The sequence below is a fragment of the Plectrocnemia conspersa genome, unplaced genomic scaffold (assembly GCF_051122295.1).
Source record: "Plectrocnemia conspersa isolate PC_06_02 unplaced genomic scaffold, ASM5112229v1 ptg000008l, whole genome shotgun sequence".
NCBI classification, from domain to species: Eukaryota; Metazoa; Arthropoda; class Insecta; order Trichoptera; family Polycentropodidae; genus Plectrocnemia; species Plectrocnemia conspersa.
In genome coordinates, this window is record NW_028277172.1 from 5,472,955 (window position 1) to 5,493,494 (window position 20,540).

The following is a 20,540-nucleotide window of genomic DNA, read 5'->3' on the forward strand; positions in this document are numbered from 1 at the left end:
TTAACAATTTATTTTGACACAGCGATTACGGGTAATCCCGACGCAAAAATGATGCATAATAATATTGTTGTATTTTATAAAATTACACAGAATTTTAATAATTTAATATATTAAATACATATGTTATGTAGACGTCAATTAAAAAATATTTAGATAACTAATATATATATACATATTTAACAAGCTCAAAATCAATATTATAATGAAACTAACTTCACGCGTTACACAAAAATCAAGATGATTATAATTTCAATATTTTAAAAATATATTATACTCGCTTATTTAACTTACGAAAAAAACAAATTTCATAGCGTTTGCTACTTTGTTAAAAACAATGCATATACATATGTATATACGACTATATAAATCATTTTTGTCAGTATTCTAGATTATTATTAACTGTCAAACTGTTACTAACGGCTTAGTCGATCTTGAAATAAATTTAATAAAATAAAGAGAAAAATTAAATTAATATGTTTTATAATAATTATATTCTATTGTGTCCGAAACACGATGACCGACGTTGAATTTTATTTGTTGCTTATTTTATTATGTTTCTTATGAATATTTATGATTTATTAAAATAGAATAACATTTATTAAAAATAATATATTTAAATTATAAGTTGCGAGTGAAAAGCGCGAGAATAGGAACTAGTAGAGCAAAACAGCTGCATCTAACATACAATATTTCAATAAAAATATCCATATGTCTCTAATGCTTGTTCATGTATTAAATAAATATTTTAATGGCATTATAATTCTGTTGATTTTTCAACGTTAAAGATTTTATTTATTATGTCAAATACAAACTTATCGCAAATCATATGATATTATGTTTTTTAACTCATATATAATTCCTTACTTATTAAATTTAAAATATTTATAAGTATTAAAGAATAATGCAATGAAGTAATTCGTTATATTCTATATAAATTGTTTTACTACTTTATTTATTTTGAAATATTTTATATTATTAAGCTATTATTTATTATTGATAAATCATATAGGTAATGTTTTAATTATATTAATTAGAAAATAATTAGGTACTTATTGAGCTTAATTAAAACATACATTTTCGAGCAGTTCAAAAATACTTATTTATTAATACAATGCTACGAGTATTACAATTCTAATTGCTCATTATATATTTTTTATATAAAAAATGTTGTTTCCATATTATTTAAGCATTATTAATATTATTAAAACGAGCTTAATTACAAATTAGATAATTGAAAACACACTTCATTCAAAAAAAATAATGCAGTTCATAAATATTGTAGAGTACGCTCGGGATAAGGATGCCGGTTTGTTATTGTGTGCGTGTACATGTATATGAGAGGGAGAAGCGATGTAGCGCGTACTTCGTTGTCTCGCTTTCTCTTTTAAGGACAGTCGCTGATTCGTCAAAGCTGGTATTCGTCATTAAAGTGCAGTGTGGCACAGAAGTTCGATCTTCTCTAGTGATTTATTTTAAATAATTTTGTGTTGATATTGGTTTAACCCAGATATGCCCACTATCCCATGGGTAGGTCACTAAACTCGTGCCACTGTTTTTTATTTATAAATGAAATTTTAAGAGAACAAAATTTCTTGGGCATATCTGGGTTAATTGATATCAAGGCTTCAAATATACACTGTAAGTTATGCGTTCTCTTACCCTTGGATTAAAATATTTTAATTATTTTTCCATTAATCCGTACGTTGTTGGTTTTTTTACACTATTCTCTGTAAGGCTTAAAAAAGTTATTATTCTTATCGTTGCGCCAATGATAATTTTTTAATTTATTTAATGGACTCTTAATGATTTAATAGAGTCGTCGAGCCATTAAACAATCTGCGAATAATTTCTTTCCCCATTTTATATCTTTTTGCTTTTGAAGAATAGCTAAAGGCTTCATTAATTTTTTGACTAGTGAAAGATTTTGAATTTTGCAAATATTTATTTAATGACATCAATGTCTGGTTTCTTCGATTAAATAATATATTTTTAATTGTCAGTTGAAATTTTCAACTTAGCTCAGATGTATGTATGTTAAATAAACATATATTTTCTTTTAAAATAAAAAAATTAAATATTCTGAGCGAAATTGTTTTGAGCCACACAGTTCACGCACACAATAACAAACCGGAATCCTTATCCCGAGCGTACTCTATCATACTTTCATAAAGTTTTTAGATTAGAAGTGATTTATATTATGTTACAAATATAAAAATCCCTATTGCTCACTTTATATTTTTATAGTGCAAAACATTTGTGAAATAATGTTTACTTTGTATAAAAAAGAGCAATTTTTTAATTTGTTCAAGATTAAAACTTAAAGTTATAAATTATTAAAATATACTTTTGTTGCATAATTTCGTCAAGGGTAAATAAAACAAATTTATAAAATTAAGAACATCCAGGTGTGATTTCATCCTCGCGAACAGATCATGAATATTCAACACGTATTATAAATATTCATAAACTCGGGAGATAAATATTTTCAAGGGACAACGAAGAATTATTATTAATTAAGTTCGACTTGACATTCAGTGAATTAATTCTAAATAATCCAGTATTTAGTCGTACATCTTTCTGTTACATAAGCACCTTGTGTGAATGTGTATGGGTATGTTCAATTCAATCGATTTGCACCTAAATATAACCCTTCATGTATTTAGGGGACTTAATGCCGTGTCCTTACAGCTACGAAAGGGAAGAAAGTCAATAGCTCCGATAACGACCTACAAGGGGGAGTTTGTACCCCCTTATATACAAACATAAAAATTACTCCCACTCTCGCAGTCTTGATTTTCATGCCAGACTTAATTTTATAATAATTTAACAACTCAAAAGCAATTACTTGGGCCTTTTCGTGCTTATCTCGAAGCCTATCTGCTTCCAGTTGGATGGTCTCCCTCTCCTTCTGCATTCTGGTTGCTTGACCCAATGCCTTATCGAGTTGAGATTGGACGTTCTCGAAATCGTAGCTTTGCTTCTCCTTCTCCATTTGCATCTAAGCCCATAATCAAAAATTAATTCATAAAACAATCTTTAACTAAAAATAAACATACCAAACCTCACCCTTCTGACTTCGCCGATCGATTTATCGAGTTTCTCTTGTATTTTATCAACCTCAGATTGCGCCTTATCTAAAGCGTTTTGTAGCTTATCTTGTTGCAGCTGCGCCTTTCCAAGTGTGGCTTGAGTCCTCTCCAGTTCCTCCCTAGATTTTTCCAGTTCTCCGACGGCTTTGTCTCTTTCAGCGTGCAGCCTACCTATGTTAGTTTGAGTCCTTTCATATTCTTCTCGCATGCTTTCTTGCTCACCTTGCGCGTTCTCTAATCTAGCCTTTAAACGATAAACTTCACCTTGAGACTTCTCGACTTTTTCCTGAAGCGCTGCTGCTTCAGATCTAGCTCTCTCGTTATCAGCTTGCGTGACTCTCAATTCAGCTTGGGCTCTCCTAAGTTCAGTGGCGATCTTATCGGCCTTTTCTTGGACGCGATCCAGTTCTTGAGACGTAGTCAAAGTGCTTCTTCCGAAAGTAGTCTGCGATCGTTCAAGATCATGTCTCAAGCGCTCGTTTTCAAGCTCTAACCTAGACAATCGCTGTTTAGCAGCTTCCCAATCAGCGCCAGATCTACCCACTTCAGTGGCGGCTTTGTCTAGTTCTGCCTTAGATTTCCCCAGTTCCGATTGAGAGCTTTCGAGCTTAGCTTCCAATCGATCTTTTTCAGCTTGAGCTCTCTCCAATCTAGCTCCCAACTTTTCAACTTCGCTCTCTAGAGCGTGTATTTTCATCTTGTATTCGGCCAACTCTCGCTCGTGCAATTCTCTTTCTTCGTTTTTTTCTTGTTCGGCTCTGTCTCTTTGTTCTCTCAGCTGATTCATTTGCTTCTCTTTATCGCCTATTGCTTCTTCCAAAGAAGACAGAGCGCCTTCCGAAGTGCAGTGATGCGCTTGCATCGCAGTTAATCTGGCTCTAGCCATATCTACTTGATTGTCTTTTTCCTTTAAGAGGTCTTCTAAATTTTCAATCTAGAACACGTAAAATATTTATATATATCCACCAATGACACACATAATAATAAATAAAAATAATATTACCTTGAAACGACAAAAAATAAAATAAAATCTTCTAGCTTTCTATCGTTCAACTGCTAAATAAATCGTGAAATAAAAATAGCAAAAAAATATAAGGCTTTGTTTTGTCGGTCAGAGACAAAGGGTTATAAGAAAATGTGTTATTTTTATTGCTCTCGATAAAGTTGCTATGTCGTTGTAAGCAAAATTTCCAAAGAAGCATTTTTGTAAAGGTACGGCAATAACAATATCACACAACAATCCTCTAAGGATTATTGCTTGGCTGTTCTCCAAAGAAAATTCGTGTTTGAGGGTCAAACGTTTTATATATCCATGTTTTTCCATTTTTAACTCCATTAAAAATAATAAAGGTTTAATGGAGAAAATACGCTTTTAGAAAATTCTGACAAAACATTTCTTTCGCCGAAAAAGCCAACAAAAATACATAAATAAACTAAAAATAAACATAAAAATTAATCAAAGGCAAAGTATAAATATATAATATAAATAAAAAATATACGATAAAATCAATGGTTTCAAATAATACATCAATAACAAATTATAGTAAAATTTTGTATAAATATAAATACCTTTCTCTGAAGGACGTTTATTTTCCTATCTTTGATGTCCATGTGGTCTTTTATTTCTGTCAATTCGTTGCCTATTCTGTTCCTCTCTTGAGTAGCTTGCATAGCAGATTGAGTCTTCTTCTCTATCAATCTGTTCTTCTCTTCCAATCTTGTGCGTAATTCTTCAACCTTGATTTTGACAAAACATAAAAATGTTTGACATACATCTAATCTAAAATTCAATAACTTCTGTATTATGAATGAACATAAAAACTGAACCCTTTTTAATAAACTTACTTTACTGTAAAATTTTTACAATATATCTCAAAACCTTTTAAATAGTATTTGATAAATAAAAAAATCTTAAAGTTTTATTGTATCACAAAATAAATCGATGCATTTTTTTAAAAATATAGTACTATGTTTTTTTCTGCTTATAAGTAAAGATGACTCAATGGTATTTAGGATTTTTATTGGCGATGACAAGTTCAAGATCATATTTTATGCTTACCTACATATGTTAAAACACATTAAATATGAAAGCATCTGAGGTTTTTAGGTACGACATTTGGTTTTCCGATCAATAGTCAGATGCAAATTTAATGTATCGTGTTTCAAGATAAAAATACGAGCACTTTTGCTTTGATTAATGACTAAGGATCAAACATTTGATAGTCTTCAATAAATTGACATGAAAAAAACAACTTTCAATAAGTCCAATAGTGAGCTTTAAAATTATTATGAGCTTTAAAAAGGACATACATAAATTAATAAACAGTGGCGATGATGATATAATATAAATTAAAATAATTCCATAAGAATGTTACTTTAAATGTCAAAAATCAGAAACGTAATTTGAAAAATGCTTTGATTCAGATTTTAGTTAGTGAAATAAATATTATATAATATATAAATGTATACTTTGTGGCTATATTTAAATATAAATATCAAATATACAATAAAAGTGTTTATGAAACGCAATCACGTACGACTTTAAAAAGCTCGTCGGCATAGTTAATTATACAAATACACTAAAGCGATTTAATATTTTACGCACGTACATTATGTATTATATACATTAGGGTAATTAAAATAGTCGCGAAAAAATGTCTTTTAACAAAAGCATCTGACGCAATTAAGTAACAAATTCTGGAGCCGCACACATAAAATTTATTTTTGTGCGAATTACGCTATTTATGTATTATTTTTATTCATTTTAAAATTTCAAATTAAAACCACCGTGACTTAATAGGTTACACTAATGCGTCATGACTTGAAAAAAATAACAAATATTATTTTAATACACAAGCAACACATGAAGAAATGTTCATCGTTTCAAATGTCGCTAAATACATAATTATATTGAGCGTGCATATTAGGGAGCTAGATGGTACGAGTCAGCGAGAATTGCGAACATGGATGCAATCATGATTCACGTAGAGATTTAAACAAATATAGCTTAATCTCGCCAACATATACATCTAAATAGAGTTAAACTCAAGGTGCCCAACAAAACAAAAAACACTCAGATACACTTATTAATACTTTTTGTATTACCTGGTTTTGTAGAGATACCTAGAGAATTTCCTAACGCGGCTAAGCCATATCACTCATAATTGGCCTCTTGGACGATGGGAAAAGAAGTAGGCGGAGTTAGCGAAAACAGTATAAAAACCCCGCTATCCAGTAGCTAGTTCACTTAATCAGTACCAGAACGATTTCGCCTAAGCAATCTTTTAACTTTAATCTTCAGATTTGTTCTAACGACAATATCTTACCTACCAGCATCCTGGAGTTTACTAAAGTTCTGAGACGACCTGGCGTAGAACTTCGGCACGAAAGATCCGATTATATAAATCACGCATATTAATTATTTTACCAAACTGATTTTTAAGCCTTAAATAAAAACTTTATGTTTCTTAGATTATTTTATTTACCAAAGATTATTCATAGTTGATTTTGAGATATTACTTTAAAATATTAAAATTCATTTAAGTTTATTCCTAGCAGTCAAGTGGTTGTTGATAAACTAACCAATAAAAAAGTCAATGATTATCAAATAAAATATAAGATTTTAGTTTAAGTTAAAACAACGTTTGCTTCTTGATCTTCAAATCTCAATGTTTCGATATTGATAGCTTTATATTATAACTACGCTTAACGAAAAGTATGATCAGCATGAATAGCAATTGAAAGCTGATTTATATGATGTAATAGATAAAGTTGATTTGAATGCCTAACATCGTTCTGATCGCTCCATGGCAGGAGTGACGTTAGGAATAATAACCATGGTACTCACATCAGCCTGCAACATATTGTAATGCTCCTCCTTGGCGCAGAGGGACTCCTTCAAAACGGCAATATGTCGTTGGTAGTCCTGATGCTGCTCCTCCAGCGTCTTCATCTTGGCCGCCATGCCCAAGATCTCTTGGTCCCTTCGTTGGATTTCGACACGGAACTCGTCCAGCTGCCCACACCACGCCATTTCCCATGACGCATGGAGATTCGTTAGGTTGAAAGAGGGTATGTTGCTATTTAGTATCGGAATGTACTTCACCACAACTCTACTATGCATACATATACAGGGTGTGCAAAAAAGTATCTTTATATTTTTTTAGTATTTAACCGTAACTCCTGAATTTTTTAAATTATTGATGTAACAATATATTTTTTATACTGTTCAATATTTCGGCAATGTTGGCTGTGTCATGATCACGGATTCTAAGAAAAACTGTGTTTTAAATAATTTTATTCGAAATCGTGTTCACTGCCAAAATATCGAGCGGTAAGTCTTAATAATGAAGTTTTCAAAAAACTGTAAAATGTATTTTACATTATTTTAAAACTGTTCCATATTTCAGTAATGATGGGCCAGCCATGACCATGAATTCATGAGCATGACGGGCCCATCACTTCTCAAATATCTAACGGTATCTAACGCTATTCCATATTTCGGTAATGATGGTTCTGCCATGATCATGTATTTTAAGAAAAACTATGCTTAAAATGTTTTTATTTGAATTCGTGATCATGACGGGCCCATCACTGTCGAAATATCAAACGGTAATTCTAAATCGTGATGGAATTATTTTTTTAAGAAATAGCAATGTATGCTATATATTTGAAAAGCTGTTCAATATTTCAGCAGTATAGGCCTATATTATGATTATGGATTTAAAAAAATTGTGTTTTAAATGGGTTTTTTTAAATTCGTGATCATAACGGGACAATCACTGCCGAAATATCTGAATTGTGATGATACTCGGTTTTTAAGAAACAGCAATATATGCTATATTTTTTAGAAAACAGTTACATATTTTGATAATGACGGGCCTGTCATGAGCATGGATTTTAAGAAAAAATATGTTTAAAATATTTTTATTTGAATTCGTGATCATGACAGGTTCACCAGTGGCGAAATATCAATCGATGTGTCTGAATCGTGATGAAACTAAACTCTCAATATATATATATATATATATATATATATATATATATATATATATATATATATATATATGTGTGTGTGTATATGTATATATATATATATATATATATATATATATATATATATAAATATATATATATATATATATATATATATATATATATATATATATATATATATATATATATATATATATATATATATATATACACACACACTCGCAGATCATAATAATGGCAGGACTATCAATGTCGAAACGGTGAATATATTTATAGTAAACATTCATGTATATACAAATATAATACTTATTAATGTCTGAGTATAGCTTTTGTGTACATATTGAAATGTTCAACTTTAACATAATATATTGTATATGTTTAATGGGAGCAAAAATATAGATTTTTGGCTTTTTGTGTACTGATTGTATGTGATTCATTCGGCTATTCGCAGATTTAAAAAAAATCACTGGAAACGCATTAATATGCGTCATTTTACAATTTGAACTAATAATTATGAAACATAGAAATTCGATAATATATGAGTAAGAAACAACGATTCACATTTCATATTAGGAAAATTAGGAGTTACTCTTATTGTCATTAAATTACTATTGTATTTTTATTCACCCTGTATATATTTATCCGGAAAAGGCAGCAAGCTTTAATGCGCGAATGGATCGAATCGATAAATTATTAGTTTGAAAAGTGAGCTTCGATAAAAATATAATATGAGCTGCATTTTCTAAATTTGTATTAAATTTAAATTTCTAAAAATAATATTTAATTACAAATTCTACTCTCTTCTTTCTGTATAATTAATTTTTTTGTATTTTTATTTAAAAGCTTTGTTATTTTTTTCATTTTAAATACAATCTGTTATCTTGTTAAATAAACGCTCATGCAAAACCATAAATATAACCAATCAAGGAAATAAAAAATAATTTTAATCTTTCTTTGACCAAATTTTAGACTTGTAATCAATAATTTAACTGCATATTTCTACTCACAAAGTTTTCACTCTATCCAGACGAATTTGCAGTAGATCCAACGCAATATCGTTGTATTATAAAAATTTGTGGATTGTTATTAATAATAAATTAAAATAATGATAAATAAATAATCACAATCAGGGTGTGTGACAATCATTACGAACATCCACAATAGTCACACATATAGTTTATTTAAAATCAAAAATATTCCATACACGTGATTCGATGTGATTATACAGAGTAACATCTGACTATGATATGCAGGGTGGGCCAAAAAATTCTTTCTAATGATTAAAATTCTATGATATTAGCAGTATATTTATTTCATTTCAACATGGTAAAACTACTATGTATAGATATGTTATTTTAACTGATCAGAAAGTGATTTTTGGCCCACTTGATATGGTCGGAGAGAACACAATATGCATACAAGTACATAATGATCAAAAACATACATATTTCATAATTATATATTCAAGAAAAATATGCATAATGATACTGGCAATGCGAAGATGACGAAAGATGACGATAAATGATACATGATCATTGTAATTTTTTAATATTTTTAATTAAGTACACCTAGAGTCAACACTCAACACCGACTACTGATGATTAATGAATGATTTTGATGCGATCGATTTGAATAGACATATAATAATATTATGAACATATATGAATATCTTGACATATGCACATATGTCTTACAATACACATAACATAGTTATGTCACGTGACTAGAACTCTGACTATTTATATCACAACTACGACATAAGATGGAGATTCGATTGATTGATTGATTTGATTATTAATATAATTCATAAAATATATATTATCTTATAACAACAATATATATATAATTTTTAATTATTTTTCATCAACAACATATTGGTGTATGTAAAATACACAATTTGATAATTGACACGATATTTTTCTCCAATGAACACTATACTATCAACTATGAACATTCATTAATTATATTTATATAATAATAATAATAATAATAATAGATAAATAGGAATTAAATTTTTAAATCTTTAATGAAATATATAAGTAAATATATGAATATACTGAAAGTTTAATAATAAAAATATATATATTAAAATAAAATATACTCTTAAAAAATAACATTCAACAATATATAAATAAAATACATACTTATATAAATTATTTTAATATCAACGGAATATTTAAATATCATACAATATAATAATAATAATCAGCTCTACGTGTATATATTGGAAGCTTTTATTTAATCTAAAAGAATCGTGTGCTTTTAAGCATCTTTATTAAGCAATAGTTCAATGAACACGTTTCAGTGTATTAAGTGTGTCGTCTTCGTTCTAATTAATTATAAAATAATCACAATTTAAGTGTTAAAGTCAAAAACGGCACTAGAATTGCTTTTCAATCAAGTCTATGCGTGAACAGTTAAATATTTATTAATTATCATAATTAATGAACACTGACAGTCATTATCTGATGTTAGATTTTTTGATTCATTGAATACGCATTATTGTTATTAATATTATTATTATTATTAAATATATTACATTATGCGATTACATCGTATTTAATAATTAATGTATAACATCGAACTTTACAAGGTTTGCCCGAACACGCTAATTGAACGATTAGAAGATTAATTATGCAACGCGTTTAATTAGTTAAATCTGATCAACAATGTTAATTAAGTTATTGTCAAACATTGAAATTATACGTTGAACACACAGTGATGTGAAATATATTATAAAATATCTGATTGGATGAAATTATAATTTTGGCATAAGGAAATCAATGCAATCGTATGACGCTTGCAATTGATTTGACAACAGCGGTGGTGGAACTTTTTTTTAATAATAAATATAGAAAGATAGTATAATAAATACATTTTTGGGAATAATTAGCTATTGAGCGAAGAAAAGGAAACGAGCATTTTTTTGGTGTATACAGAGCCGTAGTGAGGATTTTTTGTTTCAAGAAAAACACGCATTTGCTAGAGTAAAAGAACGTGTAGAAAAAGATAATTAATAACTTTAATTTATTCCATTTAAAATAATAAAAAAATCGCTCAGTCAGATTGACCTAATTGCTATTTTAATATTTTTAAAAATTATGTTAAAACTACAATAAAAATAATAAATAGATTAGATTACAATACCTAATTGTCTAAAAAGAAAGAATGACTCAAATAAGAAGAAAACGTAATAGTAAAATATTTTTACCTCATATGTATTGAATTAGTGGTGTTTTTAAACTCATCAGATTTCGGTGATGCCTCTTAATATTTTTCTCTAAAGTTATTTTACATTCAAATAAGAATTTATAAATCCCACTTGAATGTAAACTCCCATGAAATAGTTCACCTCTGCCGTTCAAAAACCCATTTTGTAAAACATCGTCTGGATTGATTGTATTGACTGTTGTAAGCTATTCCCTTTTTTTAAATATACTGATACACAAATACTTGCATCAATTCCATTCTAGCAGTTGATAAGTTATGCCAGAGTGGAATAACATTAAAAATCTAGATAAGACTCTGCCACTGAGCGATTTGACTATAGGGTTCATTTTTACACTACGGCTGTGTATAGAATATTGCTCGGCACATTTCACAAGACGATCACTCAAGTCAATGTGGCTCATTGCTGAACCACTGAATCACCAAATAGAGTTTAAAGCATAGATCGCGTCTAGAACCACTGGCCCAGTATCCAGTCTCACACGCTGGCTCAGTATCCATAGTCACTGACAATCGGATAGGCCATGTTTAAAGCATAGATCGCGGGTGTAGAGTAGGACCGGTGAGAGCGGAGCCACAGGTCTCTGGGTGACTACGGAAATTACATGATAAAGTTCATCTGGCCATCTTTCTTCACCTGCACATTGTCGATGAGGAAACTTACTTGTCGCTTAAAGCTAGGGTCGTGTTTACTGTAGAAGAGGAGCGGGTCTGCGGGCAGGGGTGACGAGGAGGGCCGCGTCGGTAGCTCGGCCTCCAGTAGCGCCACCTCCCGCTCCAGGTTCGCTATCCTCGCGTCCTTTGTCTCCAAAATGGCGGTCACTGTGCTCGTGCCAGGGCCCAGCTGTTGCAGGGTCTGCCCGTGGAGAGCGCGCTCGAGCTGCTTCTGCAGCGTCTTTAGCGTCTCATTGGTCGCCTTTAGCTCCTGCACCATTGTTACAACACCGCATTGGTATTTTTTTTGTAAAGGCGGGCGGGCACACAACCGACTGAGCGTTTGACGAAAGAAACTCCGTCTTAGGTCTCCCCCAGGTGTGAACAGAGACCAAGACTCAAGGTAAAACCTAAGGTATGCGTCCCTCCATCGCCGCCCGCCGACCCGCTCGCGGACATTTCTTTCGTCAAACTAACTCTCCATGTTAGTTTGACATTGTCCATCCGCATTTCATCATCATTTCTAATTTAGAATACCTCCTACCTCCATGCCTAGTTTGTCGCAAATGATTTTATTCGTGGGAATCGTGTTACAAGCACACCAAGCACTCAAATACGCAAAAAAGACTAACCGTAGAGCGTTCCATCCTTCTGGAAAACCTCAATTCGAACAAAACGCCTAATTTAACACTGGTTATAGGATAACATATATCATGTTCGATATCCAATCATAAAAATTGCAAGTTTTACAAAATAAAACAGCAAATAAAAGCGAAAAACCTGAAATATTTAATTTAACAGCGTACTTAATACGTGATTTTTAAAAATTTAATATACTACATTTAATATATTATTATAAAAAACTCAATCATATTTATTAAAAAACTAATACCAAAAAAATTACTGTAAAAAAAACCCAGCGTTCTTTTTCTCTGGAAAGTCTTGATTTAAAACAAAACTTTATTAAAATATATTTTGATGCTAGTAACATTGGTTGAGCATTCAACTAGTCACTTTTAAAACTGATTTAACATTTATTTCATTTAAAAATGCTCTAATATCAAGCATTCCTTTTTCTGGAAAATCTTAATTTTGTTGTTAATCAATTTTGTAAGCTATTTTATAGCTAAGTACTTCTTTGAATTCAATCTCAAACTATCAAAACTCTTAGTTTATTTTTGAATATATAGATTTGCTCTTTGGAACGGTTACTTTTGGAACTACATCAAAAATGACGCAGATATACGGTTACGTGGAACAAACGTGCTCAGATGATTACTGTCCATTTTAATTCGACTCTTCGAATAAAATCATTTAGCGACATTCCAAAGTCATATACTATCATGTACCTAATCTAAGCGTACAGTAGTCTTACTTAGACGTATCACATACATTGTTTTAATACTTATAACACATTCGATGCCGACGTTTTCTTAAATTTTAGATTGGATTTCGTTTAATAAAGTCGAGCTAGCCATCATATTGGTAAAAAATAATACAAAGTTATCCTTCAAATCATGGTACAAAGGTACACTTATTGTACAATATATGCTGTTCAAATCGATCTGATCATATTTTCTGTTTTGATTAATTTGAACATATGACCTACATTTAATTTATTATTGTTTATAATCAGAGAGAGAGAGAAAGAGTAAAAAAAATCCAACCTGAATACTACATTTGACCCAATAGATCCAGATAGGATTCTCAAGATATACGTCATATGTTCCATGATGATTTTTGTTGAAAATAATTTTTAGACCCAAAGGCCGAATGGATGACGTGTGAGAATGATTGATTCTTCTAATAAATAAGCTCCACAACGTCGACATCTAATTTTGATCATTACGAAGCCAAACACAGAAGGTACTAGATTCGTTCTTTATATATATGTATGTATATATAAGTAGTATATATATAAATTCCATATATTGTTGCAATGGACAATTTCTCACTAACACAGTTTACTTGTGGATTACACACGCGCACTCACACATACATACACACCGATAGAAGTGCGTTGTCATGATTGAAAGGGTGTGCTTTTTCATTTTTTTTGGTGATGGTGACATGATCAAAGGGTGTATCAACTAACACGACATGACCGACATACAAACAAGACACGGGTGGTGAAGAGGTTTAGCGGGCACTTAACATTTGCAAGGCGTGATCACAGACTGAACATCTAGACACATAGGGTGATATCTAAACGAGAGTGCAGTAAGGTTGACAAACATAGAAGAAGCATATATGTACAAAGTTGCCGCAAAGACTTGGAGATGGACGCTAGTTAGAAGGCATTTGCATGCTTTCCTTCTATAACATATGAGAGCATCTACCATATTTGTTGAAAACAACTGGACCGGTGCGCCACTCGTCAATCGAAATCAATATGATAGATACACTTCTAAGGAAAATGAAGGAAAGCACACATATACAGGGTGGTACATAGAAAAGGAAACTTATTTCTAAATGCTTAGATCTCGTGAACTGTTAATACACATATTTTTATCAATTCAATTGGCATAATAGCCGTTAACACAAAATAAAAAAATTACATTATTGTAAATCTACCATTGCAACATGCCGTTACCCCAATGCATTATAATAGGGTAATTAGAAACATTTGTGAGTTTAACATATAAATATTTTCGATCTGGGATTATTATAAATCAATTTTAATACTTGTTAACCGTAGTGTAATAAAGCTATGATTCATTAGATGCCACCGTGTAAATTAGACTGATTTTTTTTATATTATTATAGCTCTTATTATAAATTAAAAATCGATTATCTATCAAAAGATTTTTTATTGCCGTTTTTATATATCAAACCACAATCTATTTTAAAAGCAATACCGACGAGAACAATTTTTTCCCATTATCTGTGTTTGATAAATGAACTCATGAAAGCTAATGTTTTTATTCCTCTATTAAAACTTTATACCGCATCAGTTAGATCAAGCTAGTTGTAGTTTTCCTTTTTATGAAAACACTGATTGAAAAATTTTGAAAAGAAAATTCAATATTTAAATATCGAGAAAACTATGTGTTTTTATGAAAAAGCGTTGATAAATAAAACATTTTTTAAAGAAAAATAATAATTTAAAATAAATCATTTTCGAACGTTATATTACAAGGTTTTAGGTATTTATAAGGTATTTAACATTAAAAAAAATACTTATATAAAATTAATTTTGTAAAATTATTAAAAAATTTGGGTTTTCAAGAAAAGAAACGCTTAATAATAGAAAATTTTTCAGAGCTCTATTATAAATCAAATTTGCTATAATATATTATTAATATTTTTTTTAATATACAGCGTTTTTTATTTATAATTTTTTTTTCGACATTTTAATACTTTTGTGGTTATTACTATTTTATGTTGAGTATTTTTTTGTATTAAAAATGGTTCATAAACAAACATTTTTTATTTATAAAATATTTGATAAACAAATCTTTATTTTTCAGAAACTTTTTAAAGAATAGTTACTTACAGTAAAAAATGTAAAATTGAAAAAGTAAGCTCTGAAAAATTAAGTTTCTTTCTATGGTAAAAGTTAATTTTGATGATTTAAAATAAATTAATTTTAGGGTAGTTAATTGTTATTTTAAAGTATTCAACTAGAAAATTCAAAAGATTTTATTTTTCTTTTAAAAATATTTTGTTACAAAATATTAAATTGTTTAAAAAATACTTTATTAACGAGCGTTCCTCTTTCTGCAAAACCGTAATTTTTATGATTTTTTAAAAATACTATATTAGTATTTAATAACAATAACATTCATTAAAAATATATATTTATTTATTATGGAGCTCTAAAAAATATTCAATTATTAAGAGTTTCTTTTCTTTAAAACCTAAATTTTGATGATTTTTCAAAAGTAATTTTTTGATATTAAATACTTATAACATAAAAACTCTCTAATTTGGTGTTCGAATATGGTTTATTATAAATTATTATTTTTATTTGGAAAATGCTATATTTTCAAGGGCTAATTTTCGTGATATTTTAATAATATTTTTTTTGTTACTTAAAGTAGTTAAAATAAAAATTTAAGTAGATAATAAAAGTAAATTTGCAATTATCAATTAACGAGCTATGGCAAAAACTCTATTATTATATTTTCTCAGTACAATTTAAAATTTTATGATTTTTCAAACCTAATTTCATAAAAGTCATTATAGTATGGATAAGAGGCGCTGATAAAAGCATAATTTGTGTTCGTCTATATTATTTAAAAAAAATATGGTTTGTTTTTAAAACGGGTTTTGGTTTGATATATACAACAAAATAAATTACTACATATATTATAAGTTTAGGAGATATTGCGGTTTATATCTTATTGCATATTATTACGCTATTAATAAAAATATGGTGACATATAATAATAAAAGCTTTTTATTGTAACCGATTCATATTGTCTTGTTGCAATTGTAGACTTACAATTATAATATTCAATCGAAGAGCTGTTTTTTTGGAAACATAAGTCATAAAACGACTGTTGTAATTGTTTTAATTTAAAATAATATCATTAATATAGATTCAATTTTTTTTTCTATTGCATTAACAGTTTATAAGATAAAAGCATTTAAAAATAAGTTCAGGTTTTATGACTACCCTGTATTAACTAGCATGCACAATGACTTTTAGGCCACTTTATATACACATACATAGAAATAATAAACATGTATGTATTTATATACAACGTTTTTTGTTAATCATCAGTAGTTGTATCGGTGTTTTAGGACTTGGGTGTTAATGTTCAAACTTTGTACTGAATTGTCATCATCAAATCACTATCTAACATCAACTAAGTATTACATTTGACGATGACAATTGTTATGTTTGTTTTCCTTGATTGGTTTTATCTTTGTTTTAGTATTGTTAAGCCACACAGTAAAACGGTAAGTATAATAATTAAGCAACACACTTTTTTGTTCGATACTGGCATTTCTATAGCAGCAGCTTCGCGTTGCATCATCAAAGATAAATACAAAGAACGGGACTCTATCTCTTGTAGCATAGCGCGCAGTGATTCAATTTGTATCTTACTAAGATCGTCTTGGCTACAACCTGATAAAAACGAAACAAAAACAAGCTAAAGAATCAACAGAAATAAAAATAACACAACCAAGATCGTGCCGTTGAATATTAAAAAACGTCACGTTTTTCCGCGCCTAGGGTCCCATAGACCAAGACCTAAATTTAAAATAAATGCCCCTATATGTATGGCGAAATTCTAATATCGAGGTCTTCAGTACGTGATGAGAAAGTTAAAACAGAGCCGGGATTTGTTCGCGAGAGAGAACCAACTTTCGACGTGATGGCTCCAAAGTCTTTATAAAACCCCCCAGTACTTCAGTGATTGGGAAATCTCCACTCGAATATATATATTTATAAAAATAAGTATCATGTTGTGTTTATGATGGTATGAAACGTTGTATGATTGTGGTACTAAAGAATCTAGCATACAAAATAATAAAATATAATAATAACCAAAGCGGGATGTTCAAATATACATAATATAAAGCACTGAAGATCAAGATGGTTTGTGAGAAGAGGAAGTAAGCCGACTACCAATATCATAGAGATAAGACAATGTGCACTAGGATGCAGTATGAGCAGTATTCCAATACATGTACGGATTGATCATAAATTTGTTAAACACCTGTTTTTGCGCCATGGCCTGCATCTGCTGGAACATTTGCCTCTCTTCTTCTTTTCCTGTAAGTCATGTGCAAGGCGAAACGCATATATGTTAGTGTGTTAGATATGACTGAATGGGTTCATAATACATACATATATTATAGTATATAATACAACACACCTCCATTGTATTGTTTATGAGTTTTAAGCAATGTGTATTACATTCAAGGTGATTTATGTACACTGTACAATAAGATTTTACCACAAAGTTATAAATACTAGGTTTAAATATAAAATTACACACTCATTTCAGCTGAATAAAATAAATAATATATATCATTTTTCCACACTTTTACTCACCTGCACTCATTTATAATTGATGATTATTATAAATTATGTTACCTTAGATAATATTAATATTTTTTAAATCTGTAAAAGTAAATCTGAAATAAGCTATTTCTTACAAAATTTTTTAAAATAGAAACAATTATAAAAAAAAAAAAAATATGAATTCTTTACATTTTTTTGTTATTTATATGGAGTTTTGAGAACACGATAATTATCAAAGTTTTATTGGAATCTACAAATAGATATTATATATATCTTTCATTAGACAGTCCGCCTTTTTTTTCTTTAAAAAATACCTTAGAAAAAAAAGTAACGTGAACAATGTTTTAAAAAATATATAATTGAATTAAATTAAAAAAATTAAAATTCCAATAAATCAAAAAAAATGAAAATTCCCGGAAATCAAGACTATTCTAATTGTTATTTTTCATTTAAATCATGGAAAAATATGGGTACATATAAACGTACATAAGTATGTATTTTTATTTGTTTAATATTGAAACAATAAAAAATATTTTATCAGATATTTTTTAACAAATAATTACCATAATAATGGTAAAAAAGATTGCAAAAATAATAAAGCATTTAACGATGAATCGGATAGCTTATTTTATATTTAAAAATTATTTAAATTTTCAGGTTAATTTTTTTGAAATTCCTGGGATTTGAAACGACGGATCTTACAAATAATTGTATAAAATAAAAATATACAATATAATAAAATTCAGACTTTGAACGCTTTTAAGTTAAGTGTGAAACTTTACATGTTAAAACAAAGTATATTAAGTTATTTATTATTAATTAATTAGTTTCAAATATAATTCTTAAAATATTTGTATATGATGAAAAGTGAATATTTTATGTAAGAACATTTATTAAAGCAAATATATTTATGAAGTGCTAATGTACTTTTATACTTACCAAAATCTAGTTTTTTACCTCAGAACACGCTCGTGCGTTTTATTACACATTTTTGATACAGTTCCTTTTACCAAGAGAAATTCGACTCCTAAATAAAATTTCGTACACGTACCTCAATTTGCTTTTTTTATATACAGAATAAATATTATCTTTGTGGCAAACGTAAACTTATTATACAGTGTAATGGAGTGTATTGTATTTATATACACCCACTCGTGCGAAATATTGGTTTATAATGAATCAGTAATGTAAGTATGTAAGAAAAAGCTGCTTCACCAACGAAGCACTCACCCATGCCTTTGTTCTGAAGCATTTCCAGTAATTTCTTGATGCTTTCATCTCGGGCTTGGATTGTTTGCTTTTGCGTCTCGATTCTAATCTCCAGTTCCTGGCATGTATAGAAAATTAAATTAATACATTTGGAATTACAATAACAACAAGCAACGCCCTCTAAAGCGCACGCAAATTTGAGGATCCGACGATCTGGACAGTTGCCAAGCGTCGTTAGTGTTGCCAGTTCGGTTCAAGTTCTTCACAAATGGCACGTGTAATTTCGACACGCTCCAGCAACAAATAAACGGAATGGATCGTTAATGAGGGAATTTGATTGTTCTTTGAGTTTGGAGCTTGAAAAAATAATGATGAAGAAGTGTTGAACTTTGGACGGATGCCAACATCTTAAACTTGTGTTAACCGAGCACAGATTCAATATGTGTTTGCTTGGATAACCATTAGTGATGGATATAAAGCTTTTGTTTAACAGTTTGTATAAGACAATTATATTAAAGATGATCATATATAAGCAAAGGCACACTATATAGATCTGAAATCGAAAAGAACGATGTATGGAGGATCGATGTATTCGAAATGTTAGATGAATATATTTGATAGCAAAGTAGAAAATACAGTTAGTTATGGTATATTGACGAATTTCTAAATAAAGCTTGCAACTGGATCAATCGTAATGAAAGCTCTTTATAGTAGAGCAAAAGGATGATTCTCAGTGGTGAGAAAAGGAAGAAAGTTAGGAATATGTTTACAGCAGAAGGTATGTCCTCAACAATACCTATTATTATAAAAAATAGAATGAAAGGATATGATAATATAGCTATAGGATAATCTATAGTCTATTCTATCTCTCTGTTTTGTGTAATAAGCCTTATTATCTAGAGGTAAGTAGCATATTGGTAAGAAAAACAGCAGACGAGTATGGATATTTTTCTGGCCAGGAGTTCGTTTACACTTGAATGCTATTAATCTTTGGATAACGAGGAAAACAAAGCAGAAGACATTGTTTTCAATTACCTTGATTGTATCACGGAGTATGGAAATTTCTCTAGTCAGGTGTTCGTTCTCTGCGAACAACACCTCCATCTGCTGCTGCATCTCCAGCGAAGGTGCCCTCATCCTGAGCCTCAGCTCCTCCTCCAACTGTCTCACGAGCATGGCTTGTTTCTGTAAAAGATAAAAAAGAGCAATAAGCGTTTGAAATATGGCATAATTTAACGCGGTCAATACTACTGTTCCATTTATGGCATAACGTTTATGTTACGCGGCCCTAATCTGAGCACGCAATCGGCTGATGGTTATATCTAAACACAACAGGTACGAAGAAAGGCACGGGAAGCAATTAGTTTGCCAAATGCATGCTATGG

The 20,540-nt window shown here is 29.7% G+C and overlaps 1 protein-coding gene across 10 annotated transcripts in view; it reads right to left on the reverse strand.

Annotated features, from left to right (window-relative positions):
- brp (ELKS/RAB6-interacting/CAST family member bruchpilot) overlaps window positions 1-20,540 on the reverse strand; it is a 105,922-nt gene that overhangs the window by 21,071 nt on the left and 64,311 nt on the right. For 4 of the 10 annotated variants that reach the window (XM_088189466.1, XM_088189465.1, XM_088189473.1 and 1 more), the window contains exons 2-8: window positions 20,191-20,340; window positions 19,177-19,273; window positions 17,639-17,694; window positions 6,937-7,104; window positions 4,659-4,826; window positions 3,067-4,023; window positions 2,846-2,998 (exon numbers count right to left, since the gene is read on the reverse strand). In XM_088189466.1, coding sequence (XP_088045592.1) covers window positions 2,846-2,998; window positions 3,067-4,023; window positions 4,659-4,826; window positions 6,937-7,104; window positions 17,639-17,694; window positions 19,177-19,273; window positions 20,191-20,340 — 1,749 coding nt within the window. Of the gene's footprint in view, window positions 1-2,845; window positions 2,999-3,066; window positions 4,024-4,092; window positions 4,211-4,658; window positions 4,827-6,936; window positions 7,144-16,900; window positions 17,044-17,638; window positions 17,695-19,176; window positions 19,274-20,190; window positions 20,341-20,540 lie in introns of those variants that run through there. The other 6 variants (XM_088189463.1, XM_088189464.1, XM_088189468.1 and 3 more) reach the window with 6 other exon arrangements.